Genomic DNA, 24,531 nt, shown 5'->3' with positions numbered 1-24,531 from the left:
TCTACACAATTCTCTCTTTTACATATGTTTAGCACTAAGTAATTTTTTTTTGGAAAATGTTGTATTATTTTGTTATACAACTTTGCATGAGTGGATGGGACCTCACATTCGCACCATCAACGCTCCCTAGAGGTGGGGGTGGTTTGTCCGACGACCATGGGTTTTCTGTTGTTGAAGACCCCTCTCGCCTCCGCCACGTTGATGGGTTTGGTTTCTTTGTAGATCGATCCATTTGCTGGGTTTTTTGCTCAAAATTCATATTGAAGATGGATTTGTATCTCAGATCCACATGGTTGTCTGTTTTTATTTTATGGTCACCGTCGTTGTCGACGACCAAATAGGCCTTCTTTGAGGTCGATGTTGCCTTCTCAAACCCTTTCGGGTAGGTTCATCAAAACCGACTCATTCAGATCCGATTTTAATTTCTTTGCAGATCTGATTTGTGCTTCGATGGCTCTCCCGACCTCTTTTGTGGTTTCGTGGTGGAGCTAGGTGTTGAGCATGTTTGTCAACGTTTGTTGTGTTGTATTTCCCCACATACTTATTGGGAAAATGATTGGTAGACACACTTGTTTTGTACACCCTTTGATACCACTACACATGTGCCATTTTAATTAAAATAAAAAATAAAAAAAATTCACTCTCTCTCCTCAAATCCTCATCTCTCCCATTCTTACTCCTCTCTTTCTCACTCTGTACAAAACAAAAGAAACTCAACCCTTTCTCTCTCCAACTCTCTATGTTCTCCATCCATTCCTCCCCCTCCGCCTCGTCGCCGTTGCCGGACTTTCTCTCTTCTCCGGCCATCCATGGTGATCAGATCGGTGGTTGGTGGTTGTTTGATCAATGACAGTGGTGGTGGTGAGATTTGTATGTGAGGAAGTCGACGGTGGTAATGAGATCTAAGGATATGAATGACGGCGACTGTGGTGGGGAGCGACGGTGGACGTACAAGGGTCGAAGGCTGACTTAAGTTGTTAGATCTGACGGCGACGTGGTGCATGTGAAGTTTGAGGGTGATGACGGCGACGGTGGTGGGGAGATTTGAGGTTGAAAACGGCTTACGACGGTGGCCGGTGGTTGTTCCGGTGAGGGAGAAGAAAGAAGGGTCTGAAGAAGAAAGAATGTGTTGACAAAATTGTTTGGCCTTTGGACAAAATTATCCCTTCTTTTTTTGTTAAATGACTAAATTGCCCCTGCCATATGGGGTGTATAAGGATGGTATGCCACATGGAGTAGTCTATCTATCAGCACTCACTCGCACTCACTCTTGAAACTTTTAAAAGTACATACACCACCTATATGAGATCGCATAACCTTTATCTACCAGTCGCTTTCTTTCTCAACATTAACTTTAAACTTCTTAAAGGTGTTAAAACTTCCAATTTTCGCTTCAAGAAGCAGAAACATGTTTTCCTTAAATAATCACCGATGAAAAGGAGGAAATAGTTATTTTTACCTAGTGAGCTTGGCTTGATTTGACTAATAGATGTCAACATGTATAAGCTTGAGACATCACCTTGAATTTATTTCCAAGTAAGCATCATTCACACGGTTGATCTAGATGGTTGATTTATGGTAACCCTCACAACTTTTTTTTGTTTTGTTTTAACATCAAACTTAACCCTCCAAAGTTTAAATGTCAAAATAAAAGATGCTAAAGCCATGATGCATCATTATAGAAATCATTGAGACATATTTCCATGTCGTTTTGGATATTCAACAGTAACACCCTATTTATCGACATTACCTTGGCAATGAGATTATTTCTTCCATATTTGATGAAGATACTTAAATCTTTCATGTTTTTTTTTTAAAGAAAAATATTTCATGTTGATAACTTAGACTTTTTTAAATATTTTTCTAGGCTCAAAAAATTACTCTTCATGTTTGGGATATATTAGACATTTGAAATATATTTCTGTCTTCCATCATTCATGAAAATTAAAATATTGCCTAGTGCTCGAGTAAGCTCTACCACGTCTCTTGTTAAAGTTTATCCTTTCTCATAACAGTTTTTGATGAAATTTGAACCTCGTCCATCGTTGCCATGTCTAAATTGATCTCGGTTGTGGCCTCGTCCTCAACCTCTACCTTTAATTTGTTGGCTTCTCTCATTTCTTTGACTTTATTCTTTCTATTTTAGTTTCTTCTTGAAGAGTTTCTCGGTGATCTCTTTCTTCTTATCGTGCTTCTCCATATAAGCTTTCAATCATCCTTGAAGTTGTTTTATTTTCAACGTCTATAAATCTTTGGTTTCCTCGATTGTCACGACAATATGCTCGAATTTGAGATCTAATTAGTAGAGTATCTTCTCCATAATTCTTACATCTTCTAGCTTCTCAAAATATATTTTAATTAATTTGAAATAGCGATAACTCTAGATAAATGTTCAGAAATCATTTATGACTCTTTCATATGCAATGATTTGAACTCACCTTAGAGTTTCGAAAAACAACTTCTTTACTTTGCCCTCTCCTTTACAAGAGTTTTGAAACCTCTCCTATACCTTCTTAATGCATTTTGAATTTGAAATTTTCTTGAACTCATCTTTATCCAATGCTTGATAGATGAGGAATCGAGATTTCTTGTCTCTCTTTCTTGAATATTTCAAAACATATCTTTGTGCTTGAGTTAATAAATCATTGTCTTGTGATTCCTTACAACCTTTTTTAACAACCTCCCAAGTTCACCAATAAGAGCCTTTGTTTTCATACAATAATTATCATAGGTATTTCCTATTACAAGTGGAACTTGGAAGGATGTCGCTCCATTGTTCGCCGTGACTATAAAATGATTCTTTTCTGAACCTAAAGTCATATGCCACTTCTTTAGAAAATGATAAGGTTATAGAATCTTTTGGGATATATTTAGGAGGGGAGAATATTTGAGAAAATGACGATTTGTATTTCTTAATGGGATTCATTTGATTCTAATTTACTTGATTTGTTTACAAATAATTGGTTATTCTCTATTTATAGGCTTTAAGGTAGAGTTTTACATACATCAATAGATTATTCTCCTCACTTCAAAAGAGAGAGAGAGAGAGTTCTACATATTCCTTTCTACTACATATATTTAACACAATATCTCTATACTACTCTTCAACTTCTACACATCTATAGAACTTGAAAATTGCTCTTCTCCCAATAAAAAAACGATGACTCCCAACCTAACTGTCCAAAATACCCATGTGTGAGTTAACTCACATAGGTGTATTACCAGTGTGACTTAAGTCACGCTCGGCACATGACTTAAATCAACTTAAGTTAACTCACGTTGGGTTCTGTTATAAAAACAAAACAACACCATAGGAATTTTCAAAACTCCATTTGCGGTTTTGATCAACAAAGTTGCGATTTTCTCCAAACTTAAGTCATTCAATGGCAATTACAATCCCAAAATCAAATAAGTGTTTATTATCCTGTTGCATTGGTTTTTTTTTTTTTATTGAATTGTTAGATTTTTTTTGGATAAATTGTCACATATTTAGGTTTTTTTATTTATGATTTTTGATTTTATGATGTTAGATTTGAATGATTTGATTGAATTGTTGGATGTTTATTAGAGTAGAAATTGTTGATTAGAGTATAATTGACTAAATTATGGTAGAAATTGTTAGGAATTTGTGGTAGAATTTCTAACAATTAATCATCTCCCTCAAACAAGTCCTTCAACAAAAAAAACAGGTGCCCCACGAACTATCGAGGACAACCCAATTGACTTATGTGCTGAGGGAGATGATTAAATGTAATGGCTTGTAATGTCTTGGTTTTTTGGATTTTTTTTTTTTTTTTTATGTTTTTTGATATGTTGCGCATTTTGGTATTGAATAAAGTTGCGCATTGAATCAATTTGAATAAAGTTGTGTATTGAATAAATTCGAATAAAGTTGCACAAGAGCACGAAATCAATTCAAAAAATACACAATTTTATTTAGTTTTAATTTCATCTACGTTACATTACATTCTCCCTAAATATGTGGCATCATCATGATGTTGAGTTTTAATTATATTCTTGAAAGTTTTCTCAAAATGTTGGTATTAAAGTGTCTTATACTTAGTGTAGGGATTTGCGCAGTCTTTGAAAACTCAAAAGAATGAAGAGAACAGAACACTAGTATTCTACTAAATCAACTATATATATTTTCACATTGAATGACCTCATATAAGATGAGTAGCGACGTAAAGGGAATGTGTTCCATTACATTCTTTTGAACTTAATCTTACTGCTCTCCCAACTGACAAGTTTCAATTGACAAAGGAGCATGATCAAACACAAAACAACATCTTAGAGGTGCATTCCCTTTTTTTTTATTACATAGGTGCATTCTCTTTCGTCACACTCATCTTATACAAGGGAATTCGATGTGAAAACATATATAGTTGATTTTGTAAAATACATGTTGTGTTCTCTTCATTCTTTTGACTTTTCAAAGAGTCTTGCAAATCTTTACGCTATGTATAAGACACTTTAATACTAACATCTTTAACAAACTTTCTTGTAAAGGATTTGATTGAGGAATTTACTGTCACGATCTGCCACACTCTTAGAGAGGGAAATCAATGTGTAGATTTTTTGGCTAAGTTTGGAGCCTCTTCGGATAATGAATTGCTTCTCCATGCCTCCTCCTCCGGAAGATCTTCTGCCTCTCCTTCAGATGGACACAGCTGGAACTTTATATTCTAGAGAGTAGTCTCTAGTTTCTCCTTTTTTTTCTTTTTTTCCCTGTTTCGCTTTGTTTCTTTTTCCTTTCCTTTTAGCATTGCAACCAAAAAAATCAAAATGAATGATTGTGTAATTTAATATTGAAAATGAGTGTAACTGCTTTTGAAGCATATGGTAGGCCGATCTATTCAGAGGATAAAAATCCTCAAATAAAAAAGGAGTTAAAAAGAAAGATCACACATGTATGGATATGAAATAGAACTTTGAAAAAAATTCAAAATATGAATCCTGATAAGAAAGATGGAATCAAAATCCTCATAAATATCCCTTGATTATATGTATTCCTTTATTATCCCTTGATTTATACAATGTATAATGTTTTATTATATTTTATTAAACCAATATTAAGTAACTAAGATTGTAAGCTAATTTTCTGCTAGGATGCCATTTTAGTAAAATGCACCACAAAAACAAGTTTGAGATTCATAACTAGATTTTCTAATTTTTACGGTACCAAACACATGCATTTTAATATGTCCACGTGATCAAATGATTATATGGTCCACATTTCAATTATGGTAACAAATAATGAGTTGTTTAACCTTAATTAACGAGTGACAGGATACTCTTTAAGCATTTAAAATTAAGTAATTATTCTTAAAAAATGTTAAAATTTTCAATTTCCAATGCACTGTTTACACAAACTTTCAATGCACTCCTTATCAATTCATTGATCCTAATTGCAAAAAATTTAATATAAAATAAGAAAACACAGAGAGTATTTTCAACCAAGATTAATTATATCATATTGAATGCTTATTATATTTTCTCTAGGTGTCTTACAACCTACAAATAGGCACAATAGTAAGAGATTCAGTTCTTAACAACTCTAATTAAGATGTGTGTAGGAAAGATCTAACTATACGTCCATTTCCTCCCTTAGGGTAGAAGCAACCAGGGACACTTTCATTACCACTTCCATATATAATCCTCAATATTTCTTGTGGAGTCCTTGAATATGACAGGGAAGATTCATCACCTGCAAGGATGGTGCTGCCAATGCTTCCTGAGGCTTCATCAACTCCAACGTCTTTCACACCCCCGTGTCCTAATATATCTCTAAGCGTTGAAATGCGTTCAGTGAATTCTCCCACACTAACTCCATAAGGTTTCACCTTCAATTCGCGACGCTCGAATAACAATGTTCGTATAACTGCATCTTGACCTGCCTCTACTCCTAGAAGGCCTGCAACTAACTGATAAAATACATGCACCATTATTAATCACATAATTGCAATTAGAAAATGATGATTTCCTTAGGTTGTGTTTGAGGCTATTATACCTGTCTGGAAGCAGCATTTTGGAGGTGTGGATTGGTTCCAACATATCCAGTAAGGCCAACATAAGGAATTAGATAAGATGCAAGCAAAAAGTTGATATCATTTGCATAAGGATCAAAAGGAGGGTGTAGAGGTTTTCCAAAGGCATTATCAATCACCTTGGCAAATGTTGATTTGCTTAGATTTAACAAAGGCCTAGAAAACCCTTTCACTGTGCTTTTTATGGCCCTACAATTAGGATACATAATATTTACTTTAGTATTTTAATTTACTCATAAGATATATAATAAAACAATATATACGATCAAATTATAAGATTTAAAAAGTATAGAGAAAACCTTAAATGTCCAACTTCTTGTAAACCAAATTCAAATATGATTTGCTTGATCTTACGATCCTTCAGTTTGGCCACTTTGGCACCAATAGGAGAGGGCCCACCATCTGCTAACTCTGGAGCCACTGCATCCAATCCATGACCAAATGATCCAAATAAAAAGAATTCAGCCTCCAAGTACTCTAAATTAAGAGGAAATTCAAGAAGATCAACATCTGATAATGTTGTTTCTTTGGTTGCAACAACATTTGTGATAAGGGAAGCAAGCAAAACAACAATGGAAATAGTGACTCTGGAAGTGTAATGTGTAGCCATGTCTTAGGTCTTTTCTTATGATGATGATGAGTATGTTACTATATGATAATGCTCTTATATACAAATTTAGAGCTCTTTGGTTCATTGTATCGGGTCTCAAAAATATAAAGTTTTTCTAGAAAAGCAACTTTTTTCCTAAATATATCTATTTTTTCCAAATTATAATATATAGGTAATACTATTATTTTAAAAGATAGTCCTTAGTTGATACTACTGAAAAAGAAAATCATAACAATTTCTTTCAAAGGAAAAAATATTACTATTGTCTAACTTAATTAAAAAAAGAAAATCAATACTATATATTATATATAAGATAAAATTACTTGTTTAAAAAAATATATATAATATAAAATTATTATCAGTCAAAAAGTATCATTATTATTCTAGTACCCGAAAAAAAAAATCAAAATCTAATTTGCTTGCTTGTAATAAAAAAAAAAATTAAACCATTAATCTTTCAGAAAGTAAAGTAGTCCTTAATTGATCATCGGAAAAAAATAGTTTTTTATTTTATTTGCAGACTTGTAATGTTTTCACCGAATATATATCAATCAATTGTGTCACCTTATTATCTATGTGTTATATAATTGAATTAAGAGACATGATCCAAATCCCACATGTGATTGTTGCAATTATTAATAATTACAGTTGCTACTTCAAAAAACAATAATCCAAAGGCAATATGTCTCAAAATTAAAGTGCTCGAGTTTATTTATGTGAGAGACTACACATTGTATTTTTTAAGTCTTAGGGGCGAACTAGGTTTAAAAAATTTGTCATCACGAAATGCCTGAAAGCCACGACGTCGAACCAAGTCTATGACCTCTAAGACGGACTTTCAAAGAGAGATTTTTATCAAGCTAGAGTCTGACTCCCTCAGCCTATAGTGTGGGGGCTACTGTTCCGGATTGGGCTAAAGCCCAATCTAGCTTCGCCCGGGTTCAACCCTAGTCCACTAAATAGGCCACACCATACAATGGACATGACCTAAAACCCACCATATTATTGTGCAGGTCGAGGATTACACACGAGGTTCGAGAGCTAACCATACCTACACACAGACCGAGGGAAACTCACTAGGGCTGAGGGTTACACACGTCTGTATTATCAGGTACGATTGTCAGGATAAGGTTTGGCAATCAAGCCTTGCCTAACTTTTATATATAACCAAGCATTAGAATTGGAACATATATAACACTTATTACCCTAAACGTGGGACCTCTTCTCTTGAACCCTTGCTGACTTGGGTGTCGGAGCAAGTGAAGGTACAATACCCCATTCATCTCAATAGGGGTAGGTGGTCAACAACCTCACCAAAATCATCTCCATGCAGCAACTCAACTCTGCAGGCGGATGATCCAAGTAGATCTACCATCGTCTTAGGTCCAACTGGATGGTGCCACCATTTTTTTTGTGAAGTTGTATTTGTTTCTTTCAAAAAAAATTAATTCTATGCTTTTATTTTTTGAATTAGTATTTGTTTTGATACAGTGCTTTGTGCAAATATTTTAACAAAATTTTAAGGAAATTAATATAATCATCTAGGTCAAATGTATCTAAAGGTCATTTAAGTTTTTCGTTTTTTCCAAAGTCGTCTTTTAAGTTTCAAAAGTCCCAAACAAGTCCTTTAAGTTTCAACAGTCTCAAACAAGTCCTTTAAGTTTTTGAATCGTTTCAAACAAGTCCTTTTAGAGGATGATGGTGATGATTTAGATGATAGCAACAAAGAGCATTATCCACCATTTGTCATGCCTAAAAAGATGACTAATTTTAAGTGGGTGTTAGAGGCAAATTTGGTACGAAAAATGAGTTCAAGGAAGCAATTACCAACTATGTTATCTACAATAGGACTTGTTTGAAACGATTCAAAAACTAAAAGGACTTGTTTGAGACTTTTGAAACTTAAAGGACGACTTTGGGAAAAATGAAAAACTTAAAGGACCTTTAGATGCATTTGACCAATCATCTATTATAATATGTTAATTTATGATTACATAACTGGTACTATGTCTGACATCGCCGACACACGCTTCACTGTACAACTACGCACAATGATGCACCTCTTCCACATTACCCGTGTTGTCGTAATCCACAACAGTCATGAAAAAAATTCATGGTGATTAGCAACCTCATATACATATAATAATTATCACAATGGTCTATAAAAACATGACGTCATTTTACCTTCTAGAGACAGCGACTCATCAATCACAATCAAAAGAGGCTTACCAATTTCCAACATGAGTTGTATTAGTTGAACAATCGTTTATGTGATAACTTCTGAAACAACTATAAATTTACAAATAATATTAAATACTAACAACTATGAGAGAAAGAGAAGGTTATCACAAGTGTACAAGTATCATTTCTCCTCTCACACAATGGCCAAAGACGATAAAAATAGAAGTGTGGGGCATAGGAATCTTGGGACACCCCAACCGCATTCGTCAAGTCCATTACAACTCATTTTCATATAAGGTATTTGTACCCTCCTGATCTTTGACACAAAAGGTCTGCACTTTAACGGTTGAAGGTCACAAAAACCTTGGCTTCTCTTCAGGGCCGTCCCTGTAAAATTGGAGGCCCAACTCTCTTAGTAAAAATACGCCACTAAAAAAATTACAAATTTTTTATAAGAGATAAAAAACTATAATGTTATATTTTTTTAGAAAATAATTATAATGTTTGTTGGTATAACTTCGCGATTTTATACGACAAAGACGATTCTTTTATATGTAAATATGTAGTTCAAATGAATTAGAAGGAGAAGAGTGAGTATTGAAAACATATAGACCTCAAATTCATTAAAACTAGGCCTAAAAGAGACCTTATCCTGCTGAAAAAAAAATATGAACACTGCCTTCCCTAGGAGTTGAACTGCAGTCCCAAAGCATAAAACCACTGTGTTTTACCAATGGGCCACATCTTCAACTTTTTTGCATTTACAATTCTATATATATATATTTTAATATTTCGGTGCATTATATATTAAAAAATAAAAAGTATTTTGCGCCCCAAAATTGGGGAGGCCCAGCTCTATAGAGCTGTTTGCACCTCCCCATGGACGGCCCTGCTTCTCTTGGTGATCCTTAGCCTTAACGGCACCAAGGATTGAATATTAGACTCCAAAGTCTCAAAATAAAAATAAAAGAATCAAGGGAACATATCTTAATCAAGAAATTTATTCTTTGTAAAGGAATAATAATTAAAATTAAATGGTAGAAGATTATGATCTAGTCACAGCCCTTCAAACAGAATCAAAATCGAAGTAAAAAATGGGAAGAATATTGTGCTAGTCTTCTAATCTAAGAGAGATAAAGGCAATAGATAATAAGGTGACACAAAACGCAAAGTCCAAAAAGTTAAAATTCACTTCAACACATAACTTGAGGTATAATTAGGGATGGATGGACCCAGATCCGATGGATATCTACAAAAAATATCCACAATGAGTAGGGTAAAATCCCGCTTTAATAGATACGGGCTTGGGTACTATATTGCCTAGTTCCGCAACCCACATATACATATTTATATAATATGATAAATAATTTATTTATAATTGGTGTATAATTAATTAATTAATTTAGCTATTTAAGCCTAAACTTAAATCTAAAAACTACTTAATGCAATAATGATCTCTCTCACTGATATACAATTTTTGAAGAATGTTTTGGATGTTTTTTATTTTGTTAAATACTACGATTCTTACTATTTTATGAGCTGATTTGAAAAAAATTTAACCATAGTTTTATTTCATTTGTGATATTTTTATTGTCTTTTCATAATTAAAGTGCGGGTAATGAGTGCTACGAGTATATGGTATGAGGAATGACACTAAAATTGTTGTCCATGAAGATACAAGTTTGGGTACGGATATTTTTTACAAACGCGGGTATAAAAAATGAAACTGTAATACCTTACCCATAAGTACCCATTGCCATCGATCCCTAGGTACAAGTGCTGGATTCAGACGTTCTTTACAATGTTGGAAAGCTAAGTGAAATTCATATGCTAAGAGTGTAATAGAAGTTGATAAAAAAAAAAAATTATCATATGCTACACACTATATTGACTCTAGGTGGCTTATACTAGTTTAAGATTTAAGCCAAACTGAAACCAAATGAAGACAAAAATACAAAACCCTAAGTCTAAAGAACATAAACGCGGGTATGGTCATCTCAAATAGAACCGACACATACACGAGGATATGTTTAGTTTATCAAAAAATATGATAGATGTTAAATGATTCATATGAAAAGTAGCAAAATCAAATATGAGAAATATAGATCTTGCAGGGTCCTTTGTCTTGGCAATATCAGTTTGGTGTTATTAAGAAATGGAGGCAACAAAAGGAGAGGATCAAGGGCTTCTCAGGACTCTCAAGTGTTATCATTAGATGGGTTTTTTTTTTTTTTTTTTTTTTGTCAAGAATTCAAACCTCAGAATGGCATATATTATACATTGTTCTTACCAACTGAGTTAAATTCATGAAGACCATTAGATAAATTGCAAACATGTGGTAGATAATATACTCACTAAAAAAATATAGATCTTCTTTTTCTAAGGGTACGAGGATTGCTTTTTTGAAAATAGAGTGTTCTTCGCAGGGGCGGTTTCACCGCCCGGCGACCCCGGGTTCGATCGATAATTTTTGCGCATTAGACCCAACCCAAAAGCCAATTAACACACTTACAAAAAGAAAAATTTGAGCAATCTGAAAATTCTCACACGCAAATAAGTCTCGGAATTTTATTTAGCACACTATTGACGGGTTCATCTCTCTTATTTTAACGGGTTAATTGTTCAAATTGACCCTGTAATATACCTTATGTCTGAAAAATGACCCTTAAAAATACAAAACATATATTCTAGCATTGTAACTTAAATTTCTTCTTATTTTTGACCACCCTGTAATATACGTGTAGTCTAAAAATGTGACCTACATGTTGAATTTTTTCATTATTTTTTTCATACATGATTAGCACATTAAAATATAGCTTTACATAAAAAATTAAATTTCTTCGACTAGAGATAAATTAATTATGAATTTTCATTCCCTCATAATTATGAATTTCTTAAACAATTTATAATTAATTTGTATCTCGTTTAAAGACTACAAAATTTCACTGTGAAGGTTCTTATCATGTTCTAGTCATGCCTACAAAATTAGGGAACTAAATTTGACTTGTGAGTATACGCTTATGCGGAACAAAATTTCAATTTTCCACGTTTTGGTTGAAAAATCATAATAAATTTAAACGACTTCGAAATGCTATGAAATTTTACATATCCTTTTTATGTATTTTTATAGATGTCTCTGCAAATAATGAGCTCAAAATTCGATTTATAGGTCGAGATTCCATTGTTTTGTTTTTTGAGCTTTTGATACTTTAAAAATTCATAATTAATTTGTCGTTTGTCGAAAATTTATAAATTTTTTGTGTAAAGCTGTATTTTAACGTTCTTAACTCGCCTCTAACAAATCATGAAAAAATTCAATCTCTCGGTTGCTTTTTTGGACTTCGCGTATATTATAGGGTTATAAATAATAAAATTTTTGAATTACATGGTCAAAATACATGTTATTTAATTACATGGCTAATTTTCAGACTTCGCATATATTATATGGTCAATTTTAAATTGTAGTTTTATTGACAAAATGATAAACCTCTTTTATTTCAATTTTTTTAATTATTAAAATTAAAAAAAAAATGATTTATGACCGTTGATATAATTTGGGATAAATTTTTCGCCCGAGCTCCATAAATTTCCTGGCTCCGCCACTGATTCTTTGTACACAAATATACACAATCGATACAGTTTGCAACCTCTAGCATGTTTAATCATTTGGTTACATCTAATCATTAGCCATTGTACCTCCATTTTACCTCAACTATATAATCCTGAGTTTAGAAGGGAATTTGGAACTTGGAACAATTGCATATCACCTAACCTAGACTTTATATGTCTTTCATGCATGATTCTAGTACGCAATCTCCATTCAAACACCATTATATATTTCATTGTTTCTAAAAATACAGACAATTATTCACTTCAAGAATTTCTTATCTCCTTGTAACAAAGTAAAATTAACACCAATTTTTAAAAATAGAAAATATTTTAATAAAGTAAATATATTCTAAAATTTGAGATTTTTATTAGAATGTTCAATCGAATAAAAATTTCACATCCTTTTGCCAATATTCACACAAATTGTTGCAGCACCGAAAGGTGTGATATAGAGGAAGAGAAAGGTGTGATATAGAGGAAGAGAAAGATGTTAAAAACTGTGTTCATAAAAACAATGTTGTATTCGATCTCTCACATTACATTTACATGTGTTTTACTACTACGTTGTGTTCTCGTGACTATAAGAAAGTAATTGCGTGTTTTTTCATACATAAATAACTAATTAGTGTCACATGAGATCTACACGATCTTCACAAGAAACTAATGAAACATATAGGGGCTTCACACACATGCAAATCGAACTATAGCCATGGATGTAATAGATGAAGTTTCAATGGCACATATGCTAAAAGAATTACCCAATAGAACACTAAGAGGGACTCACCTAATTTTTTTTCAAACCATCCACTTTTTAGATTTCTTTTACTTTTGTTTTTGTCGAATACAATGTTCACTTTTATTCTTATCATATTTGTTTGCGATAATTTTTTTCTTTTTAATTTTTGGTTAAATATGTTTCTTCAGAAAAAAAAATTGGTTAAACATGTTGTTTACGATAATTTTTTTCTTTTTAATTTTTGGTTATATGGGTTTTTGGTCCTTATAAGTTGATCCAACTTTTTTATTTCTTCTAAAAAATTTATTCGACCTTTGGTCCTCTACAAGTATTCTATCATCACTTTTATTCTCTATTTTTAAGTAAACTCGTGTGAATGATTCGAAAATTTTGACTTTTTCTTCCGTCATATTAGTATATTATAGAATTCTATTTTTCAAAAGTTTAAATTTTGTTGACAAGAGATGAATTAAATATGAATTTTTATGCTTTTGGCCTTAAAAATTTATATTTTGTTTAAACATTATAATATTTTTTGTGTGAAAATTCTTATACTATTATAAACATTCATACAAAAACTCAATTAAAATTCAAATAATACACATAAGTTGATTTAAGAGTATGACCCAAAAATTATGATAAAAAAATTTTAAGGACAAAAAGTCAAACAATTATCTTTTATACAAAAATATTTATTTTTAACGAAAAACTATGGTTTCTCTTTTTGTAGGCAAATTTCTAATCGTTTAAGTAAACTAATATTTATACCCAATACATCAAACATTGTAAATAAGCGAGTGTCATGGACTGTATTTGGCAAACCATCGTTTTTCATGTCAACAGTTGTAACTCCTCATGCAATGAAAGATGAACTCGTTCTAAAAAAAATGAAAAAAAAAATCTCACATATTACAATTGATACTCAGCACATGAGTTTAAAAACGTCGGGATTGGATAACAAAAAAAAGTGTATTTGAAATAAAAACATATAAAGCACTTTTTAACTAGTATCACTCCTTGTATAATCGGAACCGTCCCGACGGTATTTTAGAGAGAGAAGAAGTAACCACCTTGTTCGATGTATAAAGAGAGGGACGAAAATAGGATAGTGTTGCACGCTTTTAACCAAATTCTAATATATATGTCAAGTTGTGATTATTGTGAAGGATTTAGCTCATACTCTTTACTTTTTGCTTTATGATAAATTTTTTAACTTTTTTTTGTTAAGTTTTCTCACTCTGCTTGTTTGTTTCTAGTGCACTTTTTTTTTTTTTTTAAATACCCTTCGTTCGGATTATATAATCCGAACTATATTTGGATTATATAATCCAAAACTTTTCAAGCCTTTTGGAGCTTGTAGCACCCTGAAGGATCTTGATGCTAAAGTGTATTGATTGAGTTCAGATTATATAATCTGGACCGATTTTACACTTTTTGGATTATATAATCCGAAATGTGTCAAACACCTAGTAAAAAGTCAACATTTGGGGTGAAAAATGAGGTTTCCAGAATATATAATATGAACTACATCAGCACAGAGACATTCTTGACTGGTTTGGTTGAAACATGCATTTGGCGCATTGGATTGCCTCTAAACGACATAACCATGCATTTGACCATATGTTCAAACAGAAAATTTAATTCAAAACAGCAATTAACAACACAATATAATTTTCAAAACATAAAATTAATCAAAAATAAAAATAATCGAAATGTTACATCACCAAATATTCAAACATAACATAATCAAAAAAATTCTTAGAAAAAAAAAAACATAATCAAAAATTAAAATTATCCAATGATTACACCTCTGCCACCCTCAACATTACGCCTATAAACCTTCCCTCCATGAACCTCTCTCAAGACTTCCTCAAAACAATGACATGCCTCAGACCTTTGCGGCACCACACCACTGGACATAACAACATATACATGGTCTCTAATACGGCTCAACCTTCCTCCCAGATCCAAGAACACATACTCTCCATCCTCCTCATCAGCAATCTCATCAAGGGCCTCCTGCTCTGGTGGTCTCGGAACCTGAACATCCTCTAGTGGAAGAATCATGTGTGGATGTGAGGCATTATAATACCATTTGATGTATCTGTCTGCTGCCTCCACACCCTACAGTGCATGGTGACCCAACTGTTGAGGTGTCATCGCATGATCAAGATGATGCTGAAAGCAGTAGGTGATATCCACTAAGGTCGCCTGGGGAGGTGCACTATCATGTGGATGTCTGAGGATGGTCTACCAATACCCAAACTAACGAAGCATCCGCTCCGGCAGATATCTCCCCTTGCGGTTACTGTATCTGAGCCATCAAAAGTAAAGGTTGACCCACTCAAACGGACATGCAACACGGTGCTCTCCATATGAGGCCATGATAACGCCCGCTAGACAAACCCACCCGTAGTACAAAAAGCATGGCGCGTGGATGCTGACGTTCCCGATATCCACCCCACGCACCCTTGTTGCCAACCCTTGAAATGATGATACACTCAAGCCTGCAACAAAGACCACCACATATAAATATACAAACAAGAGTTGGTAGTGCTTTACCTCCTATAATATAGGCCATTTTTGAGTTTGCCCCTGTAAAAAATAAAAATTTGAGTCGGTCCTTGTAAAAAAAAATTATTTCAGAATACCCCCTAGGCCATCCGACTTTGCATTTTCACTGATGTGACATACCGAGCCACTTGTTTCTAAGTAACTTTAGGTACAAGTGATGGATTCAGACATTCTTTACAATGTTGGAAAGCTAAGTAAAATTCCCACAATTTTATGTCTAATGAGAATTTTAAAATCAAACTCTAATATGACCAAGAGGGGAAGAGAAGTTGATAAAAAAAATTATCATATGCTACACACTATATTGACTCTAGGTGGCTTATTTAGAGTTTTAGGTATAAGATAAGATTTAAGCCAAACTGAAAAACAAAATGAATTATAAGAGACAAAGTTACAACTTTCAAACCGTTATAACACATAGCACACCGAATGAAGACAAAAATATAAAGGATGTATTTGTATGGAGGGTTTGGGAGGGGAATGGGGAGGAAGAGAGGGGAGGGTTTGCTTTTCGTTTTAAAATTATGGACACTATGAAATATTTTTTTAAAAATTAATATAATAATATAATAAACGATCATATAATACTTCAATCACACTTAAATTATTTTAGAAAAAATATGTTATATAGTTTAAGATTTTTTTTAAAAAAAATAACATCACTCCTTCCTCCCCCTCTTAAACTTTCAATCCAAACACACCTAAAGTCTAAAGAACAGAGATAGGGTGTTCCTCAAATAAAACTGACACATATACGAGGATATGTTTAGTTTATAAAAAAAATGATAGATTTTAAATGATTCATTTGAAAACTAGCAACATAAAAAAATGAGAAATATGGATCTCTTGCAGGGTCAGTTTGGTGTTATTAAGAAATGGAGGCAACAAAAGGAGAGGATCGAGGGCTTCTTCAAGCTCTTAAATGGATTATTTCTAAAGGACTCTCAAATATTATCTTTAGATGGATTGTAAACAAGTGGAAGATAATGTACTAACTAAAAAAAAAAAATCGTGTGAATATCTTCTAAATGAACATAAATCTTTTGCTTCATTTGTAAAACAACTTTTAAGTTATTTTTGTTTGACGATCAACTAATGATAGTGTTTATTCTCTTACATGAGCATCTATCATTTACTCTCTTCACAATACTTCTCATTATATTTTTAATTGTATCTTATCTTTCTTTTTTAGTCGTCGGGGTTTGAACCCCGAACCTTGCATATTCTATGCATTGTTCTAACCAACTGAACTAAGCTCAAGAAGAATAATTGTATTTATCTATTATTATAAATTAAATTATATGAGTTCGTTTGAGTGGAAAAATATATACACACACGATGGATTGCTTTAATTTAAAAGTAGTGTGTTCTTTGTAACAATCAGCAGAAATTTCATTCAAAACTAACAATTATTTCCTCCAAATATCAAAACAAACAAAGATATTTGAATACAACTCCTTGTGTTGTATTAAACAATTCATATATATATCTCTAAAGTTTTTAGTACCTAAAAATGGTTCACATCTTAATCTTATAGAAAGAAATAATCAATTGAGATTTTCATTTGTGATACATATACATATACATACATTTTGTATGAATTTCAATCTTAGTTTTTTCAATTGACAAGCATTTTATAATTTAATAAGTTGAGCAATTAAACAAGAAATTGGATAGCACTTTGATTTCCATATATATGTAAAGCCATAATGTTCAGAACTGCTTTATATTCTAACGAAAAAAGGAACAAAAAATGAAAAAAAATTCAAGATTAAAAAAACAAACACCTATCTACCTACATTCTCAATCCTCATTATGCTATTTTCTGGCCCTCTGATATTTCCAAATCATCATCGTCTATAATGAAAATTCCATCACCACCCTCAATATCATCATAATCAGATCCATCTTCCTCGTCTTCATCATCCCATTCTCCTTCATCATCCGATTCTTCTTCATCATCTGTGTTACCAACAAAAGTATTAAACTCGGGAGGAGGAGGGCAATCTTCAGTGATTGCTTCGTCCCTCTTTATCACTAGGTGTCGAATAACTCTTTCATCTCTGTCCAGCAAAGTCTTCAACTCGTTGATATATTTGGCGTCCATCTCGAAGTTCATCAAAATGTAGTGTGCGTTATTAGCTTTCTGGATTTTGTAAGCCAACTTTCTCATACCCCAATCACTGAATCTCCATACTCTTCCTTTCTTCTCCCTCAAAAAGTCTGCAAATGTTTTGAACAAAAATTGTAAAAAAGAACCAGAATAATCAGAAGTATGTTTAGTTATAAGATAAAATAAAGTAAAAATGATTTTTTTGGTTAAATACTTAATATACATGTTGCATAAATTTTTTAGAATTGACTCGTATGTCAAATAATTGTATCCACAACTAAGGTAATTATTAAAGAACTTAAGTTCAAATAGCAGCTTTTTCCGCCAACTGTATTGCCAAATTGTGGTATGCAACAGTGCTAAAGTGACGTCATGGCTGCTATTTGACAACATTTTGTACTAAATAGTGTAATACAGAACAATAATGATTTGGTCCAATTCCGCTACGGCATAACACTATAGCCTATATTTAACAACAGTGACATGAATGCCAGATAGAAATGGCAAACTAATGAACTCATTCTATTTGGCATCACGAGAATATAAATAGATTCGAAAAAATGTACAGGTAATTGCAATCTGTGAAAGGCTACCTTGAACTTTCTCATTAACAGCTACAACCTCTTCTGCATGTTTCTCATGAATCAAGTAAACAATCTCATAGTGGCGCACTGCATAGACAAAGAAGCAGAGTATTGTGAGATAGAGCACTTTACTGAATCTTTAAAGGGAACTGTTCACATTATTGTTATTAGGACACCAGGCATACACAAAAACACGCACAACAGTTCACAGCTATTATCAAATAAAAGAATTTATTAGATGATTGTCATGTCATGAACAAATGATATGTAGGTATCAATCTAGGAACGTAAAAAATGCAAAAAGTTAGCAAAAGATGGGCCTAACTAAATCCACCTAATAAATTTCTGATAAGACCCAGACTGTCCAAGAGAGCACGGTTATAACATCTAAATTATTGTCAGTATGGTTTAGGGCAGCATGATTTGTAAACATTATCTAACAAAGTCGGATAACCAAATAGTTTGTCATGTTACTGTTCTTTGATAATTTGAATAACCGTACACAACTACACATACAAGAGTGGATAGAGAACATATTTACAAAATGAAAATGAAAATAATTATTGAAGAGTGCTTATGAAATTCCTATGAATAAAAATTGCATTAGTTCAATGTTTCATATCATCTTGAACATAAACAAGAGAAAATTTACTTACATAGTTCAACGTCCATATCAGTTTCCACGTCAAGCTTTAGGGATTCATAGAGCTTTCCTGTACCAAAATGAAAATTTGGAAAAAGGGACAAACTCATAACATTAATCCAGAACCATATAGCCTACCAAAAAAACTAAAACAAATGGGATAACTGAACAATAATCACTCACTTTCATCATCATCTTCAAACTCCGGAAGAAGTTTACCATCCTCCTCAACTGTCTTCTGAAAATGACAAGTTGAAAATCCAAATTGAATATCAATGAAAAAATTCATCTCATAAAGAACAAATTCATCTCATAAAAAATTCATTTCAGTTGAAAACCAATATTGACTAGTCTCAATCATACACTTCTCTGATGTCAAATGCTAATAAGCTATGAAGCACAGACACTCCTCAAATTAGGCATGTCCCGGTGTCCGACACAACACCTATGATTACACTGAACTATGTCATTTTCTCAAATTATTATCCATGTCAGCGTGTCCGTGTCGTGTCCGGTGTCTGTGTTTCATAGCTAATAAGTCATACACCAAACAATGAGCAAATATGTATATTTCCTTACCCTAAATAGTGAGTTACTCTCCCATCTAACCAAAACATAACAAGATAAGATTTTGTAATATTGAAAAAATGGTTCTAAGAAAACTCCTTAGTAGTAACATTACAAGTGCAAATTCTAATGAATCATGAAAAGGGTATCTTATACTTAAACAAAACCAATGAAAACTAGCAGAAATTATACTAAAATGTATAGTATACCAAAACAAATTTGAGGGTATTGCAAATTCTACCAGCTTATAAGTATAAACTAAATAAATCTTCAAAAGGGTATCTAATTGTGAAAACAAAACAAATAAAAATTGAAGAAAAATACACAAAAATGAATAATAAACAAAAATCAAATAAAGGGTATGTGTAAAAAAACAACCTTTTTAAGAAGAACAGATTCAGGGAAGAAGCCGGTGGCTTCATATGATTTGGGCACAAAGCTATGAGTATCTTCTTTCTTATCTTTCTTCCGGGCATTCATAATGAGTGAGAATGATTTTCTGGGGTTATTTTGTAGAGAAAATTGGCGTGAAAACGATGAGGATGAAGAAAGGTGGTGATTTGGGAAATTGAAACGAAGAGGGTTTGATGCTAACATGGTAATGGTTTTTGGAGGTTTAGAGGAAGGTAAGAGATAAGAAGAGCCTTTAAATAGTGCCTCCATAGTTAAGACGAAATGAAGAAAAAGAGAAGAAATAACGTTTTCAAACGTGTATAATATGGTTTAACGTTAAATGTTTTTTTTTTTTTTTTTTTTTTTTCAAGTAGCCTCGTGACCATGCTCACACAATTTAATCGTGGAGTGTCCGGGGTTCGAACCCCAACTTCTGTATATAATATGCAATATTTCTACCAACTGAGTTAAGCTCACGGAGGATCGTTAAATGTTTTTTTAGGTGACTTTTTATTCATTATTTGTTTTTAAATAAAGGATAAAATTGAAAAAAAAAATGAAGTATAAAATTGAAAAAAAAAATGTTACATGAGTAATACAAAAAGAAACTATTAAAGTCAAAATAACTTTTTTTTTTATAGTGTCCCTGTGTTTTTTTTTTAGGGAAACGACCCTATGTTTCTTATTGTCGTGGATTTAATTAATTTTTAATTGATAACAATTAAATAGTTTTTTTTTCTAAGCAAAAGAGGATGTAGCAAAGAGCTAGCAACCCTCGAAATATATATATAAAAAGAGATAATAGATACAAAAAGAAGGGATGGGAAACCTATAATCAGATAAGCCAATTTTGTTTCTAACATAGGATTCCCTAACAAACAAAGGTATATTTTTCAAGAACTCGTAGTGATTCAGAGATAGCCCAAAGTTTGCAAGGGAATCAGCTACTTGGTTTCCTTCCTTGAAAATGTGAGTGACTATACAATGCATATTAGCTAATAACGTTGAACATTATTCCATCTGTTTCTGACTTGCCAAGGAACCAGAATGGAACTTTTAAAAGCCTGGACAACCAACATGGAATCTGTCTCCAACCAAAGAAAGTTCCACTGCTTTTGAGAAGCTACTCCTATTGCTCTCATGGCACCACACAATTCAGTCTGATAAGAAGTAAGAGTACCCAAACTTTCAGCAAAGCAACCAATACAGTACCTTCAAAGTTTCTGAAAACTCCAACACAGGTTTGGCCAGGGTTTCCCAAAGATGCTCCATCAGTATTACATGTAACCCAATGGAACAAAGGAGGCTTCTAGATGATTTCTGTGATAGTAGGAGCCTTTGGATGGTGAGTGGTAAAATTGAACAATTAAAAATAGTTCAAGTGAAGGGTAAAAATGAAAGAAAAATCCAATTAAAAAAGGTGCATCTCCATTATATATAGTGTTATAGATTTGTTAAAAGATAATCTAAAGTCAATATATGATATGATATAATTGAATCTATCAAACCCGTCTAGCTCAGTTGATAGAGTCCAACACTCTTAACTTAATTTTTTTTTTCACCCAAAAAAAAGCTTATCAAAGAATTGGGTAATGGTCTTTAACTTAAATAACAAATATAAGTCCTTAAAAATCAATTAATTTGTTGATTAAAAAAACCCTATTCAAAATTCAATGAATGGAGAGAGATATCATGCAGTGATATCGTTGATCTATTTTTTCACGTGTCACTCATCTATTAAAGGAACTGAAAAAGTGGAGCATGTTAGGATTGAATTCCAAAATACAAGGGGTTCTGCAAAAATTCTACTCTTGAAGCGACTATTTAAGGAGTTCAAATTAAGTCCAGAGCCGTAAAATGGATTCCAACTTGAAGTTAGATATTGTAGTTTGAGTAAATGGTCACTTTGGTTCTTGACTCTGCACCTCGCAGTCTTAAAGGTTCCTGACTCAGGATTAAATACAAAGTAGTTCCTGAATGTGCCCTTCCGTTATCACTTTAGTCCATAATGTTAAATAATTCTAGTAAGTGATTATGTGACAAAAGTTTTATGCTGACAAAGAGTATGAGGTGTCACAGGGACTAAAGTGAAAGTAGAAAATGATCATTTTGATCCCTAGACCGAAAAATCAATATCTCCGAAAATCAATAGCTTCAAACTCATCCCAACGAAATGTTGCTTTTCGTCAAGAACTGAGTCATCTTCCTCAATGAAGTTGTTTTGTGGTTGCGAGAGGCTTATTGTTAGGTCCCTGACATTAAACTTTTAGACTAATTCAAGAACATCAACATCGGGTTTAATGCTTTTCCAATAAAACAATCTACGATCAAAGTATATCACAAAGTGATTGGCGCGCAAGGACTTGTGCGCAAGGTTTTTGGTGCATAATGTTCGTGAGTGTTGTAGATTTTAGAGTACAATCTTTTATTCCTACGAAAAAAATATAAAAATATTGATCAAACTATGAATTAACTAACCATTGAATCAACCAAATCTATGATACAAAATAGGCATTGTGAATTGAAGTGTATTTATTGAGTAGAAAGAGAATAAAAGATGAAGCCAAAGTAAATCGAGATGCCATTGCTTATGCAAGGATCATAGCAATATTTTTGTTTCCACCGGAGCCTTGCATTCGTCTTTCACACAATCTAGCACGCACGCATCAAATCTATCTCCTATTGTTCTGGCATTGGCACACACAAATATACACCATTGTTCACAAAGTGCTTCATAGTATTCTTTTTGCTTAATTGACACAAATTCTTGAGATGGAGTGATGCATTCCACTTGTGTTGCAACTAACATAATCATCATTAACATAATTGCAAAACCTTTTCTTTTCATGCTTACTGCCATGATTATTTTCGATGTGTATCTTTTACCAATCTTTATTAGAATTCTCTTCTTATGTGATGTTTTAGGTCTTGCCAAAAGACAACAAGAGTTTTCAAACGTAGAGCTAAAGACATAATAATTAATTTTCAAATATAAAAATTCAAATCAATCTCTATTAGAATTCTCTTTTTTGTTATGTTTTAGGTTTTGCCAAAAGACTTTATTTATAGCTATAAAAAGTATACTAATAAAAGTTTTCAAACATAGAGCTAAAGACATACTAGTAATAATTAATTTTAAAAAAAAAATTAGAGTGCACTAGAAACAAACAGAGTGAGAAAACTTCAAAAAAAAAAAAACTTCAAAAAAAACAAGTAATAGTATGAGCAAAGCAAAACTTCACAACAAATTTATGACAAAGCAAAAAGCAAAGCAGAGTATGAGCAATATGAATCCTCTTTCATAAATAATCCGTTTGCTAATTTTACAACTTGACATATATATTGAGAAATGTTCGGTTAACGAGGAGCGTGCAACATTATCTGTTTTTATCGTCTCTCTCAGTCGCAACGTGGAACAAGGTTATTTCTCCCTATCTCTCTCAAATTCCGACGTGACGGTTCCGATTGCCGACGTGAACGATTTCTGACGAGACGGTTTCCACTTATTCTATGTTTAGTAGGGACGCGACAGTTTCGATCGCCGACGCGACGGTTCTGATATGCGATGAGACGGTTTCTACTTATTCTATGGTTAGGTTTAGATAATATTGACGAATAAGGTTTAGATCTATTCTTCGTATATTGATGAATTAGGTTTAGGTTTAGGTTTAGGTTTAACATCCACCACCATTCACTTGTTTATTTTGTAGAAATCTTTTCACTTTTTTTTTCTTTTCTTTTTTTATTTAGAATGTTTGATGGATTGAGTATAAATATTAGTTTATTTAAACGATTACAAATTTGCCTAAAAAAGAGAAACAATAGTTTTTCGTTAAAAATAAATATTTTTGTACAAAAGATGATTCTTTGACTTTTTGTCCTTAAAAAAATTTATCAAAATTTTTGGGTCATACTCTTAAATCAACTTACGTGTATTATTTGAATTTTAAATGAGTTTTTGTATGAATGTTTAGAATACTTTAAGAATCTTCACACAAAAAATTATAATTTTTAAACAAAATATGAAATTTTAAGGTCAAAAACCTAAAAATTCATATTTAATTCATCTCTTGTCAACAAAATTTAAACTTTTGAAAAATAGAATTCTATAATATACTAATATGACCGAAAAAAATTAAAATTTTTGAATTATTCACACGAGTTTACTTAAAATTAGAAAACAAAAGTGGTGATAGAAAATTTGTAGAGGACCAAAGGTCAAATAATTTTTTTAGAAGAAATAAAAAAAGTTGGATCAACTTATAAGGATTAAAATACCATATAACCAAAAATTAAAAAGAAAAAAATATATCGTAAACAACATATTTAACCAATATTTTTTTTCTTTTTGAAGAAACATATTTAACCAAAAATTAAAAAGAAAAAAATTATCGTAAACAAATATGATAAGAATAAAAGTGAACATTGTATTCGCAAAAAAAAAAAAAAAAAAGGTAAAAGAAGTCTAAAAAGT

General features: G+C 32.3%; 2 protein-coding genes across 2 annotated transcripts; both read right to left on the bottom strand.

Moving 5' to 3' along the window:
- Positions 1-5,461: 5,461 nt before the first annotated feature.
- LOC11412476 (desiccation-related protein PCC13-62) lies at positions 5,462-6,669 on the bottom strand. The gene is made up of 3 exons (XM_003594644.3): positions 6,347-6,669; positions 6,011-6,236; positions 5,462-5,924 (listed from the first exon to the last, which is right to left on the bottom strand). The coding sequence occupies exons 1-3, from the start codon at positions 6,655-6,657 to the stop codon at positions 5,562-5,564; spliced, it is 900 nt and encodes a 299-aa protein (XP_003594692.1). The 5' UTR covers positions 6,658-6,669; the 3' UTR covers positions 5,462-5,561.
- Positions 6,670-17,414: 10,745 nt separating this feature from the next.
- LOC11416822 (uncharacterized) lies at positions 17,415-20,327 on the bottom strand. Its single transcript, XM_003594641.3, has 5 exons — positions 20,043-20,327; positions 19,281-19,335; positions 19,111-19,167; positions 18,464-18,541; positions 17,415-17,980 (listed from the first exon to the last, which is right to left on the bottom strand). The coding sequence occupies exons 1-5, from the start codon at positions 20,325-20,327 to the stop codon at positions 17,571-17,573; spliced, it is 885 nt and encodes a 294-aa protein (XP_003594689.1). The 3' UTR covers positions 17,415-17,570.
- Positions 20,328-24,531: the final 4,204 nt, after the last annotated feature.

This window comes from Medicago truncatula, chromosome 2 (genome assembly GCF_003473485.1).
Source record: "Medicago truncatula cultivar Jemalong A17 chromosome 2, MtrunA17r5.0-ANR, whole genome shotgun sequence".
Taxonomy (NCBI): Eukaryota; Viridiplantae; Streptophyta; class Magnoliopsida; order Fabales; family Fabaceae; genus Medicago; species Medicago truncatula.
The sequence above is the reverse complement of the archived record's forward strand: the minus strand, read 5'-3'. Positions and strand labels throughout refer to the sequence as shown.